This window comes from Hirundo rustica, chromosome 16 (genome assembly GCF_015227805.2).
Source record: "Hirundo rustica isolate bHirRus1 chromosome 16, bHirRus1.pri.v3, whole genome shotgun sequence".
Lineage (NCBI taxonomy): Eukaryota > Metazoa > Chordata > Aves > Passeriformes > Hirundinidae > Hirundo > Hirundo rustica.
In genome coordinates this window covers 3,787,832-3,803,435 of record NC_053465.1, presented here as the reverse complement: position 1 = coordinate 3,803,435, position 15,604 = coordinate 3,787,832, and the positions used below count along the sequence as shown (strand labels likewise).

Here is a 15,604-nt window from a genome sequence, read left to right as displayed (position 1 = left end):
ATTAGCATTTAGTAACTTTTTTCCTTCTTACTGTCAAGAAAGCATTAAAACCATTTGTTTGCTAAACATCGAAGTACATTGTTACATTTCTGCCTCTGGCTGTCAAGTTTAGTAATTTTTAATAACAGTGAACCAAACTGTCATTTTTAGAGGGTCAGAGCCTCAACTGGTGCAGAGTGACAACCAGCTTATGCTATTCCACCAGATGGAAAAATCTTAGTTGAGATCATCATTTTGCAGACTCTGTGTTGATGAAGAAGTCAAATGGTTTGGTGCATAATAATTATAATCTCTTCCCAGCTATCCCTGGGAAAAAAAAAAAAGAGCTTTAGGAAACATGTTAATTTCCTGCAATAAGTAGTCATTTAATTAAAGAACAAAAGTAACAGGAATCAAAAATGCTTGCAGCTGTGATTCTGTTAGACAGTATATAAAAAAGAATGAAATTATAATACATTAAATTAGTTTTTAGAACATGAACTTAGGTGTTTTACAAACTAACTGTGGTAAGTTCAAAATGTCTTGTCAACATAATACTGGATGACAGAGTGTCATGTCCGTTTATGTCAGAGGCCTTGGAATGGTAAAGCCTGTACATGCACAACATCTCCTTTTCCAAGGCAGGCTGCAAACCAGTTCCACACAGGTGGGAAAGGAGAGGAGGAGGCTCTTCCAAGCAGCTTCACTTCAGTCTTTTTCAGCAGCTTGTCCCACTCCACAGGCCAGACTCTTCTGCCTCCAGAGCTCGGGGCTGGCGTCCTGTCCCCAGGTGCTGCAGAGGCTTCACTGCAGAGTCCTTCTGTCACATCAGCGTCCAGGGAGCCTGCACTGAACCTCAGGGAAGGGCTTCGGTGCTCCCTGATGTGTGTTCAGCAGCAATATCAAAAAGTAAAGACAGATTCTTCTCAGAAGAAAATTTCTATGGCCTGTGAAATCTAGGGGAAAAGAGAGACATTTTTCACACCATTTTGCAATAGAATTAAATATTTTTTTATTCAATTATTTTATGTTAGATTAATAACATGTTTAAAAGCCACAAAAGATATATTTATTCTGTTTAAAGGTACAATGACAGTGCTGAAGAATATTAGCAGCTCTTAATTTTCCCCAGCACGTTCCCACCCCTGTGCCACGACTGTAGTGCAGGTGCAATCCTCAGGGCCCAGTGTGCCTTGTTTACATTTCTTTGGGAATGCAGTTGCAAATACAGGTATGTAGTTGATGTGGGGGTTTTCTCTTAGTAAATGAAGCCACAGTTTGTCAGGGGTAGGAATATTCTTCATTGTGCAGTGATCTTGTTCTTTTTTAAGAGTTCAGCAATGTTGAAATGCTTTGTAAAGTATGAGAAGATAACTGTTGGTGAAATGTTTGATAGCCTTGTGAGTCTGGAATAAATATTCTTCTTGCTCTGTAGGCTTGTTCTTTTGGCTGAGATCCATAATTAAAGCCCCAATCATTTGTAATGCCCTAGCACTAATTGTAAATTGGAAGCCTGTTTACTCCTAATATCCTGAACAAATTTCAAAATCTCTCATTACCATCTACTCAGACTCCCCAGGTAACTCCAATTAGGAAATGTATAGCTCACTTCCAGACTGAAACTGCAGCCATCCCTTTTCCCTCTCCACATTCCATTCCATCAATGCACTGGAGCTGCTTTGCCCTTAATGATGCCTTTTTGTAAGTATCAGTGGAATCGGCCTCTCATTTTGTTTCTCCTCTTACAGAAGGGAAATGAATGTTTTTATGTGTGTTTAAACACCGTCCCTGTCACCAGTGCTGGCACATGGAGCAGGCACTGCCCTGCCCAGGATCCCAGTGGCCCAGTCCTGTAGAGAGTGACAACACTCCACAGCTGCTCTCTCTCCTGCCCTCCACCTGGCAGGGAGTTAAGTGTCATTAAGTTACCTGGGGCTTGCTCCTTCCAATAGCAACTGCACAGACAGGGAATACTGAAATCCCCAGGCTGAATCCTTCAGGATAAATCCGAGCAGAACAAAGGCATGACTACCCCTGGCACTGGCCTGTTATGGTTTTGTATTTCTGAGCAGGGAATTTTCAGTGATAAGGCTACATTTAATTCAGAGATCTTTATACAGTGTATTAAGTTCTACTTTAAAAAATCATATTGTTTTCTGTGTTATATACTTTATTTTCTTTTTTTTTTTGTCCTATCTTTGAATCTTTGGTGCAAGGAATGCCAGCTGAGGGATGCTCTGGAGAATGTCTGCAGGTTTCTTGGTATGTGCCAAGCCCCTCAAAAAATCAGAAAATTGAGTTCTCTTCAGGAAGAGAAACGCTCCAATTTTCTTTTAATATTAACCTCCCTTTGCATATTCTCCCACATCCAGCACAAAAGAGTAAAATCCAGGTTCAGGACTCAAGCAGAGTTTTTAGCAGGCAGCAGTAATAAACAGCTGGCAAACTTACCTTGTCAGATGTTTGCTGGATGCATGAACCTCCATTTCATTACTTTTGTATTCGTTCAGCTCTTTCCGAATTGCTGCCTAGGAATTGAAAAGAGAAAAAAACGTGAACAAATAATTTTGTGTCTGTGAACAAAATCCCAGAGCTGCAGAGCAGAAGAGTTTTCTGGGTACCAGGTATTGGGTACTTTTATATGTATATACACACACACACACACACACACATACATATAGCAGAGCACTCTGTGCTGGTAAAAAAGCTGAATATTTGGGTTGTATGGATTGGTGACACAATACTTCTCATCTGTTATTGATTGCTAACAGGGTCACTGCTGTCTAGAAGCAATTCTGACAGAATAACACCTCAGGGCTGGTTGTCTCACATTTAATAAGATTCCAGTTAATATTTATTAAAGATAAAGAGAAGCTGCTGAGAAATTGATCCGTTCTTCAGTCACAAATGCAGAGGTTCAGCTCTGACCCTGACTTCTTGATGTGTGCCACCAGCACGTGCAGAACTGTCACTTTCCTAAACCTGCCTTGTTAATTGAAACATGAACATTGAAACAGTAAAACCAGGAAAAGTCTAATTTTAATAAAAGTACATACAAGGAAAATATAAAATCCTTATTTCATTGATTACTATGGAATAGCTTATTCACCATTTTAGAGAGCTTGGGAGAACAGCTACTGGAGTAGAAGTGCTCTGTTCCTTTTCTCTTGAGTCCTCTAAGCCCCTTTCTCCCTTACTGGGGAGACACTGGATGGAAACCAAAGCGTTTGATATTCACATCTCAGCACAAAGCCACATTAACAGTCCTGTGTTTGCCATTTTGCCAGTAATTGTCTCAGCATCCTGCTCCTTCTGCTTCCTGCAGCCCAACTTCCCAACTGTTCTGGCTGGAGTCATGGTGAAATATTCTTACTACTCAAGCATCTAAATGTGACATTTAAATGCGGGTGTAAATCAGCTACATGGCAGGGATGTGATGGGGCAAAATGAGAGCTCTGATCAGGAGAATGTGGGTCCAGTGACTCCTTGAGCGGTCACAGGAAACAGGTGAGGAAATTTTTGCGTGTTTGGGACAAAATTTCCAGTCTGAGAATAAAACTTAATACTCTATTGGCTGGAGGTGATTTTGAGTTGGAGCCCAAAAAATTGTATCCACCTTTTTGGGCGGGTGGGTAGAAGCCTTTCAAGTACTAGATAGACTTTTTTATTACATTGGTATGATTTCAACATAAAAAATCATGGTAAAGTTTACATAATGAAATGTTGCAGAGGTTGAAGTCTGTTGAGAATGTGATGTATCATGACAGACAAAGCAAGGAGAAAGCAGAACTTTGTGGCTGTGTCAGTACCTTGTCTGCTGCTGACAGTCGTGTCCATGGTTTGTCTGCTCTCCTGTCGTAGTCCTGTGCTTTTGCCACTTCCACATAATCACTGAATCGAATCAGGATCTTTCTGTCTCTCAGTTCATCAACTGTAGGTCTCTGGTTAAGCTGTATTCAGAAGTTTCGTGAAATAAAACCAGGTTAATAACAAATCAATCAGTAAGAAGTGCAAGATTCTTTGCATCTTGGCTCAGCATGCATTTACACATATGGAAAACCACCCAACCCTTGGAAACTCCAGCGAAATATTTCATCATTTCTGCTGGGAGAGTAATAATGGTTTAAATGGAGCTGTGGGCTACAGCACAGTGCCTTTATAATGGACAAAAGAGGAAAATATTTTAACCCAGATATTGATAAAATATATTTTCAAAATGTAAAGGAATCACAATGCAGTTTTTATGATCTCTGGATGATTCTGGATGCTGTAGGAAGTTCTATTACATGCAGAGGCAGATTATCTGCGTGAGATTCTCAGTACTCGACCCACTGCAAGGATTCCAGTCTAGCTTTAACAAGTTATCAGCATATTTGGTCTGTAATTCCATTAGGGATTTCCAGGAACAGAACAACAAGATCTTGTTCTTATTCTGAGAATATTTTAAATGCAAAAAGAAATGTAGTATGAGAGCAAGACCTGGTGTTCAGCATGGAGTCAGCTCCGCTACAAAGAATGAGAAAGTCCTTTTCCAGCAGTGGAGCTGACAAATATGCAGTGTGCAAACAAATACCCATTTTCTGGGTAAGTCTATATGTAAATATTCTAGTAAATCTCATCTAGCTAAGGTAGGTACGTCTATAATTCATATTACCAGACACTGCTGAGGAGGATGCTTATTAAGGGAGGTTCTGTGTAATAGAACATTGTTAGTTCTCTATGGCTGGTTGATATTACAGTAATTTTGCTAGATTTCTAAAAGCTAATAGCAGGTATTCCGAGATTTTACCTTTCTTGTCAGTCTCTGCTTGATTTCCCTTCTCTCTTCCTGTTCCGTCTGATCATTTCGTTCTGCGGAGAAGATAAAGAAAAAGATGACTTTCCTCATGAGGAAGTTTGGTGTTTTCCCGAGTTCCAGGCAGTAGTGAGCAGGGCCAAACCAGCAGCTCGTAGCCGTGTGTTTTGGTAATTCAGTGCATCTCCGGTGTGTGTTGGAGCACAGAGTCACCTCTCTGTGAGGACACCGCGCTGGTGCCAGTGTCAGCTCTGAACTCCACGGGGATTTAATGAAACAACAGCAGCCACACCAACGCTCCCCTCGGATACACTTTAGCAGGAAAATCAAAACACTCCACAGCTGATCAATCATCCTTTTTTCACTCTGCATATTGCTGGAGCCATTCATGCTGTCAGATGCTGAGGAGCCTCACTGCAGCAGCTCCAGGGAGAGCCCGTTCTGTCCTCATTCCTGTTCTCTCAGTCTCATCACTCTTGGCACTGACCTGCACCTTGGCTTTCCCTGACTGAGACCCCTTTTTCCTGCCAGGGCTCCCGTGCAGGGTTCTGCTCTGAGCTCAGCCCCCTTGTCTTTGTGTTGCCTATTAACAGTGGAGCCGTGAGAACTCCTACACACTGGCTCTAAAAATAGCCCGGAGTGCTGTAACACTGTGAAATAGATCCCCTGCCTTAGGAAACGAGTTAATGGCGTTTCTATTCCCAGTACTATCTGTTACTAAATTAAGGCGTGAGCCCATGACCTGAACAAAGCTGCAGAGCCAGAGAAAAAGGTTTAACCATTCAGGGATTCTCTGGGTACTACTGTGAGGTGTATTATACCACTTGCATTAGATATTTCCAGTGTTTAAGCACACACGTGATTTCTGCTACGCCTCCAAAACCCACTAGCACTACAGATGGATTTCCAAGATATTTTTAACAATGAAGCATTTTTCTCCCTGATTTTTGCACTCATTGGATGACACTGAGATGCAATCAAATCTATTTAAAATAACACAGTAGGGCACAGCTCCACACGGCTAGGGTTAGAAATGTCAATCGGATGAATTTAAAATGCTATAATGTGCTGCATTACACTTCAGTGGCAAGGCACAAAATGTAAAGAGAACAGGTCAGCTAAAATTAGTGCTGTGTCAGGGATGAGCAGCTATTTCAGTCTGCAACGTGTAAAAGGAGAACAGGCTTTCAAAAGTGGAGGGTATCCTTAGATATAGAGATACCTGCAAGAAGTTATCCATTCAGCTTTAATTCACCCATTTTAGAGTAGATATTCCTATTTTGTATTTTTTTCGTTAAAAATAGATGATTTTCTGTGCTGTAGTGCCTTTTAATGTTATTAAAATAATGTTATTTAATGCTGTGACTGTTCCATCCCTGGAAGCCTTCAAGGCAGATTGGACAGGCTTTGGAGCAACCTGGTCCAGTGGAAAGCATCCCTGATTCTAATTCCCAAAGAAAAGCCAAAAATACACACTTCTGATCAAAAAATACTTTTCCAGATAAACTGAATGTGTAGTAACTGATTTCCTGATTTCTATTCACTTGGGTTCAGTGCCTATTACCAGCTCCAAGAAATAATTTTTTTTTAAAAATAGTTCTTTTACAAAAAAAAAAAAAAAAAAAAAAAAAAAAAAAAAAAAAAAAACCACACCCTGAGATTTGATATGAAATGCTGGCAAGGGATTCTCCTCAGGCATTATTGCTCAGACAGCCCAGAGAGGCTTTTCCCATCACCATCACTCTGCCCACACAGATCCATTCATTGCTGAGGGCTGGTTTTATAAATCTCAGCAGAGATGCTCCCAGTTCTGAGGGGGCCTGTGCAGAGCTGGAACTCTTTCTGAGCTCTGCCAGCTCCTCAGGGAGCTCTCAGCTCTGCGTGACACTAAAGCATCTCCTTGGGTTCGCAGTGAAGCAGGGATTGTACAGTGGCGTTCAAGAGATGCCTTTTGGCTGTGAGTTCAGCTTTCTGTTGGGTACAGCAAGGACACGTCTGACACCTGGGCTGGGATTTTAGTTCGGTTGCTTTTCATGCTTGGTGGGAAGCCAGCAGTGTTTCTATGGTTAAAGAACTTGGAAGATAAAATTGTAAGAAAGTGCTGGCTTTAAGCTTGCTTTTTAAGTATTACTTTTATCTCAGAAACTACTCCCTAAAGGAGACAAGAAATCACTTTTTGAAATCTTGCTGAGATTTGCTTTAAAGTGACAGTAGGTGAACTTTACAATATGCTTCTCTTTTTACCAGAGTTGTACAAATGTGAATTCCAAGTCCATAAAAGAACTTCTGTCAGCAGTACCAATTATGAACATCAAAGATGTTGGGAAATGCACAACTTAAAACTGCACAAACCCTTACTACACCTGGAGGAGGTTGCAGAGATTTCACTGAGGGGCTCTTGTACTGCTACAGCTACACAGGATACTCAGATTTTTATATAATGGCAGAGGTAAATGAAATGGAAGTGGTTCTGATCCCAGTTAAACCTGTGTAAAGCCTGAGCAACCCAACAGAAGTCAATAAATTTGCTCCATGCTGGGAGCTCTTTAAATGAGATACAAATCTAGACCAGTATGTTTAGCTGGTATTCAGGAAGTATCTTTAATTCTGCTTTATCTTCTTTCTGCTTTATCTCCCTCTAAGCTCATTATATGAATGTATTCAAACTTTTTTATTATTAAAACTGGTCAGTTTAACCCAGATTAAGGATGTAGCCAGCAGACTTCAAAAAAGTAAACATAAAAGAACAGATTTTTTCAGTGGAGATCAGCTTTTCCTTAGCCAGGGAAAAAAACCAAAGAAGCAGATTTTCAGAGATCTTGGTTACTGACTCTTGAAAATCTCTCCCCACGTAGCTCAGGATCTTGGGTCACCGCATTTTCCTGCCTCTCTGGCAGATGACAGGTGAAGTTTGGCCAAGTTCACCCACTCGTGTTGCAAAGAGGGTTTCCTTTTCCTCCTCAAGCTGTGCACATGCAAAATAGAGCTCATTTTTACTGTGTGTGATCCGTGCATGGGAACGGTACAGAAAATACTGCTAAGTATACATTACACTGTGCTATCCCTTTGTGTGAAAGCTGAAATGAAATCCCAAATAACTTTGATGGCAAGAGCATAAGGTTTTCCCTAGGAACCACTAAGAAAGTTCTGAGACATGAAATTTTAGGTAACGCAATGTTGATGACTTTTTTCCTAGTGAATTACAATCATGTGATTAAATATAACTTAAACAGTGTGGGCAGCACTGCTTGTGGACAGATTTCTGTGCTTTATGTTTTATGCTTGTTTAATGAGAACCTATAGTTGACATCATCCTGGGTGATTTTGTCTTTCAACGCTAAAGAGACAAAATAGCAGATGGATTCCCCCTTTTGAGATCCATAGTGGAGACAATTTCCAAGCTGCCTCTCACCTGCCCCTAATTCAGCAGTTTTAAGGGAAGGGATTATGTTCATCACTTGTTTGATCCCTTGGAATCAAACAAGTTTTGATCTCCATTTAGGAAAAGAGTTGCAAGTTTTGCCTTGTGAATTTGAGAGATGCTGAGAACACCCCCCTGTGACAGCGCCTGTAGCGGGCCTGGGACTGTCCCTCTCAAAATCCTGACCTCTCAGGCTGATCTTTGGCTTGGCTTTGGGAAGATCTCCAGTGGCATGAACAAACAGACCTGGGGAGAATCACATCTCTGCAAGGATGCTTCCCCCTTCCATTGTATAGCCAGTGCTATTCAGTGTTTGCCTTGAAAATCCATGTCTTGAAAAATGTCCCTCCAATTCTCATGGCACTGTGACACTCGGATTGCATTCCTCCCTTGGACACCAGTAACAGTGGAATCAGAATAAAAATTATTTGAAAGCCTGAACCCAAACGGTTCTTTTTGTCCTAAAATTACAAGTCTCTGTGAAAAATTAAAACTTCTAGATACAGAAAATTATCCCAGTGAATTAATTTGTCTATTTAAAAATAATACATTCTGGAAATGCAGTCACTGATTTCAAGACACACACATAAAATACTTTAAGAAAAAAAAGTACTCACGTTTCAGTATATTCCTTCTTTCTAGCTCCTCAACTGCGGGTCTTTGGCTGAGTCGCCTGCGGAAAAACACCAAAATGACATTTTGTACCATTGTTCTTTGGAAAGTCTGTAGAATTGACTTCTGGTTGGTGTTTTCCTCTGGAGGGGACTACAAAATCCCTCTTCTGGACTCGTGAAGAAAGGGGGGGGGAAAAAAATACTCCTGGCAGAGAATTCTTTCTTATATTATTTTTCCCAAATGTCAGTAACAGAGGTAAAAGTTCTCCTCTAGTTTGCTCTGCAGTCAGTGAAACGCTTCCTCAGAACGTGCATCCTTTTCATCTCACTGTCCAGTCAGCTGGAACCAGCACTCCCCAGGGGTAAAATTCACGCTCAAGGTGGGTAGCAAAGGAGTTTCACAGTGATCTTCTGCCTCTATCACTGCCTTCACCTTTTTAATCACCCGTAGCAGCGCACTTCCTTTACTCACACCGGCCGTGCATCCTGACAAAAGGCAAGACTGGCCAGGAATCAAGCTTTCCTGTGCTTTCCCGTGCTTTCCCGAGCGCACATCCAGCAGCCCGATCCCCCAGCTCTGCTCCTGCCTGCTGAACGCGATTCGTGTGCTGCTCACAGCCTCGCTCTGTCTGGGTGAATGTCTTGGTTCCACCTCCCCTTCTCAGTAGTGCTGCCTCAGGATTGAGTCTTCAAATCATATGATCGGTGCCACAGCGATTTTATTGCGCATACTAAATGAGACGCCCCCACGGGGCTCCGGGGTGTCTGCAGAGGGACTCAGGTAATTGGAGCCCTCCCCTAGGCAGGCACACACAGACACAGACACACACAGACACAGACACACACAGACACACAGACACGGGCAGACAGACACACACAGACACACACACACACACACACAGACACACACAGACACACACAGACACACACAGACACGGGCAGACAGACACACACACAGACACACAGATACACACACACACACACACACAGAGACACACGGACACACACAGACACACACAGACACACAGACACACGGACACACACACGCACACACACGGACACACACAGACACACACACAGACACACACAGACACACACACACAGACACACACACACAGACACACACACACAGACACACACACACACAGACACACACACAGACACACACACAGACACACACACAGACACACACAGACAGACACACAGACACACACACAGACACACACACTGACACACACACTGACACACAGACACACACACAGACACACAGACACACACAGACACACACACAGACACACACACACACACAGACACACAGACAGACACACACACAGACACACACACAGACACACACAGACACACACACAGACACACAGACACACACACAGACACACACAGACACACACACAGACACACACACACACACACAGACACACACAGACACACACACAGGCTCTATTTGCTGGCTTTCATGTCATAATCCAGCCAGCAGACCCCAAAGAGTTTCCGATGCTTCCTGGCCTGCGTTCAGCCAGCGCTGAGGATTCTCATCGCTGGCTCTCAGCAGATGTTGCCAAGACGGGAATGAAGTTACAGGGACAAAGAAAAGCTCAGAGCAGGGACCACACTGCAAACTGCTGCAGTTATTCCTCTGCTGGGCATGGGGGATAAATGAATAATTATAAAGGTGTGCTGTAACAGGATCTACATTTTATCAACTATACAGCAGATGGAAAAATGAAGTAATTGTTTACACACTGCAAAAAAAAAACAAAAAAACAACCAAACCCAGTAAAATCACCTGATTCTTATTTTTCCTTGTTTTGTAAGCCTTACCCAATATACATTCCAAATCAACTCTGTGGTCATATGTTATCAGACCAACAACTCCTTACCCTTTTTTTAATTACTCTCTGGAAAACTTCTCATCTTTGCCAACAGCAGCACAACTACTGCACCAAATTCACACCAAGAGAAAACTTAGATAGATGAGCTCTTGTGCAGAAACACCTACAGCCTAACTCACTCTTTCTAGCTAATGCTTTGTATCACCTGAGGCTTTTCTCCTGACATCTGGGTTCTCTTTGGAGCAATAAACCAGATACTCCAGCAGCAAAGGTTGCAATAGTCCCAACTGAAACAGGAATGATGCTGAAACTAAAGGCTTTAAACATGTATTTTTAATTCCTGTTACCCTTGGACTCCTCCCTCATTTCCCTGCATGTCTCAGAAATCACACAAGTCTGGCTAGGTTTGGTTCAAAACAGATAAAGTGCATTTTATAATATAAATCAGGGGAGAATGACTTATTTGGAGAGCTCATCTGCAAATGAAAGGTCTACCCGACCTGTTGCTCATATGCCTCTCTCTCAGCCATTCTTAATTACAGCCCTGCCATATAAGATTGATAGATTCTCCCAAAAGTGTACAGTAGGTTTTAGAGGTCCCTTTTAAAATGGGAGATTAAAAGCCTAACAGAATAATTAGAGCATTATGAGAATACAAATGTATATTAATATCCTGTGATGCTCTGTATTTATATATAATATATATGATGGTTGATTATTTAAACCATATTTCCTTTTTGGCTTTGATAAATACACATCAATGCCCATTTTTCTGTGCATGCCCTCAGCTTCACCCCCAGCAGAAGGAAAAGGTGCAGTCGGACACAGGATTATGTGCACGTGAGAATATTACAGGGGTTCTTCCTGAGTTTTTCAGATACAGACCACACTTCCAAGCTTTGCATCACAGTCACAAAACTAGACAGGGACTTTGGTTAAAAATAAATTTCTAACAGAGTTTTGGGAAGCTGGGGATAGAGTGAAAACACCAAGTACAGCGAGAGTCACGATCAAATGAGAAGTGGCAAAAACCTCTGACATCGCTGCTGTCAAGGTCCGGGGAGGTTTTGGGTCTATTTGCTATTCCTGCTGTTCAGGAGAAGCCTCTCTGTGCCCAGAAACAACTTTTGCTTCCTCTCTGAGCTGCTGTGGGGTGGCTGGGGCCGGGGAGCCGGTGAAGGGCTCCAGATGCCCTGACAGTGGTGGGGTCACAGGGGCTGGAGCACGGCCTGGGGACACTGAGCTGGACCAGGGTGACTCGGGGCTCCAGACCCCCTTTCTGCAGGACTTTACCAGCTAAGGACAGACAAGATCTTCTGAGGGCTCCTGGCAGGGCTGGGGCTCCGCAGAGCACAGGTTCCCCATGCCAAAATCCACATCCCTCCTGAAGGAGCTTTCACGTAAGAAACTGAGGCGAGTTTGTGGCTCTGCTGGGTGCTGCAGGCTCTGAGCAACAGGTGCTCGTTTATTTCATGCTTTCCCTGAAGATGATGGGTGTGAAATCCTGGCTCTGTGTGCTGAGCTCAGTGAGTTTCCTCGGCAGGGACTGTCCATCCCTGAGGAGAGCCGGCGCCTCGCCTCAGGGACGCCCGGCCTGTGGACATGGCCCCGGCTCCCCTCACACCACGGGGAGCACAGCCAGGAGCAGGGCATGGGGAGCCAGAGAGGGGATGCTCAGATCTCACATTTAAAGGAAACAGACTCCAGCTGAATAATGATTATCAGCAGACTGCAGAGCAGGGGAGAATCTCTCCGGTGTGTGATTCCGGAGGATGAAACAGACACCTGCCATGAAGGAGCCTTCGTGAAGGCTAACACCTGAGCCCTCAGCGAGCATGGGTGGTCTCCAGGGGCTTTGCAGAGAGAGGATTTTGTATGAGGCAGGTGCAGGTGTTTTCATTCAGAGTCCTGGCTCATTTCCTGTGGATCCAGTGAAATCCCTGCCCCTGGGGGAGGATGGTTGTAGGCTTCACCTGGGCCCAGCGTGGCTGTTGTGCTCTCCAGCAGCCCTGGCTGGAGGTGCCATTTGAAGGTCTGAGGTGGACAGGAGGTTCCAGCACTGCTGCAGCACAGCATGGTCGTGGCTGGGTGAGTCTTGTGCTTTCCATTTCTGTTCTTTTTTTTTTTTTTACCCAAGGGTTCACAGCCCCACGTGGATTCACCTCAGCAAGGTGACTGTGAGCTCTGTAGGGAGTGCTCATGTAGTCCACCACTTTGGTTGTGTGACAGTAATGATTTCCTTTTAGCTGATTTCAATATCTATTTCTTGCTTCTGGAAAAAGCAGCCAATTAATTCTCTTGTGTTCTTGGGTGTTATGAAAACCTAAGTCTGGGTGTTTTTGTGCTGCCTGGTGAGGCAGGAGTGCTCCCTCTGAGCACCTGTGGGGCCCGTTCTTTTGGGGGAAGGTCTTGAACCTTTCTTGAAAATGCTTGAGTAACTTGCAGGCTGGTCCTGCCTCTGTCCAGATTCCTTCACAGTGTCACTGAAAATGCTCTGAGAGTGCTCAGTCCAGGACTTTGCTTCCACTTAGTTTGAACCGAGGGATGCCAAGAGCAGCAGAAAGTGGAGCTGAACTGGCAGCACCTCAGAGGTGACTGCAGCTGCCTCTGGGAAACTGAGCCCAACTGGAGGCACCAGAGTCACTTTGCTATAAGTAATGTCTGGATACAGTTCAGAGACTGCTGCACATGTGTTAGAGATGCTCTGAGTTTGGACAGACACCGTTTTCTCTTAAGAGTGAAGGAGTCACTGTAAGTGTGTGGGGGTGAAAGGGGATGGACACAAGCACTTTCTGTGCAGCTACTTCTCATGTTCAGAAAAATTGCCAAGATTTTGTGTTACTATTGTTATTGTGCAAAGTCAGCATAAGCCTTCAAGCAGCAGGTGTTTTTCAGTTGTTTGAAACTTGGTGAGTGTTCTGGGTGTATTTTCAGACTATCTTTAGAATGTTTTCTCCAGTACTTTGGGCTCAGAGAGATGATAATATGTATTTATTAGAATATCTCAGAAGCCAAAGACTTTGCCTGCTCCCATGTTCTCCCAGTGTTCTGCCCGTGGGTGAGAGGAGCAGGTAATTGCAAGTTATCTCAATCACCTGTGGTTGTGCCCAGAACACCCTGCAGGTACAGCCAGCTGCTCTGGCTCTCAAGGCACCTCAGGTGCTCAGAGTTTGCACATGGCCTCGAGGTATTTGTTTTCCCTGTGCGAGGTGCACACTGGAATTCTGATGTCTGTGAGCTCTCCCTCAGCTCTCAGAGGGACAGGGGAGCTGTGGTGCCTGGTGTTTTCCCTTGGTGAGCATGTGTGGTGTATAATTGCATCAAAACAGGCTTTCCTCTGCCGTCAGAGCCTTGCCACGAAAGTGCTGGACATGAGCACAAGTGCGGGTGTGGATTTGAAGCGTGGGGAAAGCCACAAACATCTCATCCCCTCTGGAGCAAAGTCACATGTTTGCGAGCCCGGCGACGCGCACATGTGCCTCTGACTGCTGATCAGGAGATCAATATTTGCTTCACACTGCCAGATTGTCTCCTTCACAGTGAAGGGAATGAATGTCTTGGGACCGCTGTTATACAAGGGTTGGTCCTGTTGGACAGTTACAGGTGACTGAGTGCTCAGCAGGCTGAGGATCATGTCACCAGCACCCAGGGGCTGCTGTCAGATGGGCAAGGCATCAACGTGTCCTGTGAGCAGGAGCTGCTGCCAGGTCCTCTGCCCTCACAATTACCCTCAGCAGTGTTTGCTTTGGCCCTTGTGGGAGCTGCATCCCAGCAAAGCCACGCAAAGCTGGGAGTTTGCAGGCGTGGGCACGGAATGGCTGATGAGGGATCAATTTGGAACAGGTGCAGCCCCTCTGTGTGCATGTGGGGCTATGCTGGCTTCACACACCTCGGGCAGTCCTTCCTTTCTAGTCAGTCCTTCTCTCCTCTCCTCTTATTAGTCTGTATCTCACCTTCCTGGCAGACTCAAGCAGAATCCAGTGAAAAACAGCTCAGGTTTTTGTGGTTTCTTATCTGTCCCCAAAACATGTTCCTGTTTCCCAAATAGACTTTTTCACAGAATCTGTTGCGCAGTATCTGTGTGCACGATTGCCACAAAACTGAGTTTCTTTCAGATTTGTAGCTGAAGCCAGAAGTTACGCTTTGGAATCCTGTTGCTAGTGTTAGTAAGATCCATGTGATTCTGACGATCTTCTCCAAAGGGAGGAGTGAACTGGACACGTGCATGTGCCTGTGGACCCTGGACTGACAAGTGAGCAATCAATCCAGCCATCAGTAAATGAGCTGCAGCCAGCAGCAATTGCATTGATTGTTCCTCAGGTCAGGTGGTTTTGCAGATGAGTTGGGAAGGGAGGTGGTGGGAAGGATCCCTCTCACAGCCCAGGCAAAGGGAGGAGAAATGGGAGTGCCCTGGTTTAGCTTCTCATAAAGCTGCTTGTGTCTGCTGCCCATCAGGAGGCAGAGGCTCTGCCTCTTAAATTGGCATCTCTGTTGCCAGAACATCATGTTCAATTCAACAAGAAGTTTATTTTCATCCTTCCTATAAGTAGCTGTGAAGGGAATGTGTGCCAGGGCTTTGAGTCACCCACACACTGCACCGTGCCTGCTCGCAATGTACAATTATGGGTAGTAGTAAATCCACGGTGGGAGGGACTTCTCTGTTACTGTCTGTACAAAATTAGAAGGCAGACACCAGACACAAACTTGTTTTTACCCCAAGGTAATTCTGGATCATGTAAAAAGTGGGAACTGATGTGCCAGCATTTCCCGTAACAGGAAAATCATAGAATCAGGATAGTTTGAGGTGGAAAGAACATTTAAAAACATCTTGTCCAACGCCCCTGCAATGAGCAGGGACATCTTCAAGTAGATCAGGTTGTTCAGAGCCTCATCCAACCTGATCCTGAATGTTTCCAGGAATGGGACATCCACCACCTCTGAGTAACCT

At 44.2% G+C, this 15,604-nt stretch overlaps 1 protein-coding gene across 2 annotated transcripts in view; it reads right to left on the bottom strand.

Annotated features, from left to right (window-relative positions):
* Window positions 1-343: 343 nt before the first annotated feature.
* The window catches only part of PHACTR3 (phosphatase and actin regulator 3), a 98,298-nt gene continuing 83,037 nt past the window's right edge, over window positions 344-15,604 (bottom strand). For both annotated transcript variants that reach the window (XM_040080089.1, XM_040080090.1), the window contains exons 9-13: window positions 8,813-8,868; window positions 4,769-4,830; window positions 3,789-3,929; window positions 2,431-2,507; window positions 344-935 (exon numbers count right to left, since the gene is read on the bottom strand). In XM_040080089.1, the coding sequence (XP_039936023.1) occupies window positions 920-935; window positions 2,431-2,507; window positions 3,789-3,929; window positions 4,769-4,830; window positions 8,813-8,868 (352 nt within the window). In that variant the 3' untranslated portion in view covers window positions 344-919. The remainder of the gene's footprint in view (window positions 936-2,430; window positions 2,508-3,788; window positions 3,930-4,768; window positions 4,831-8,812; window positions 8,869-15,604) is intronic.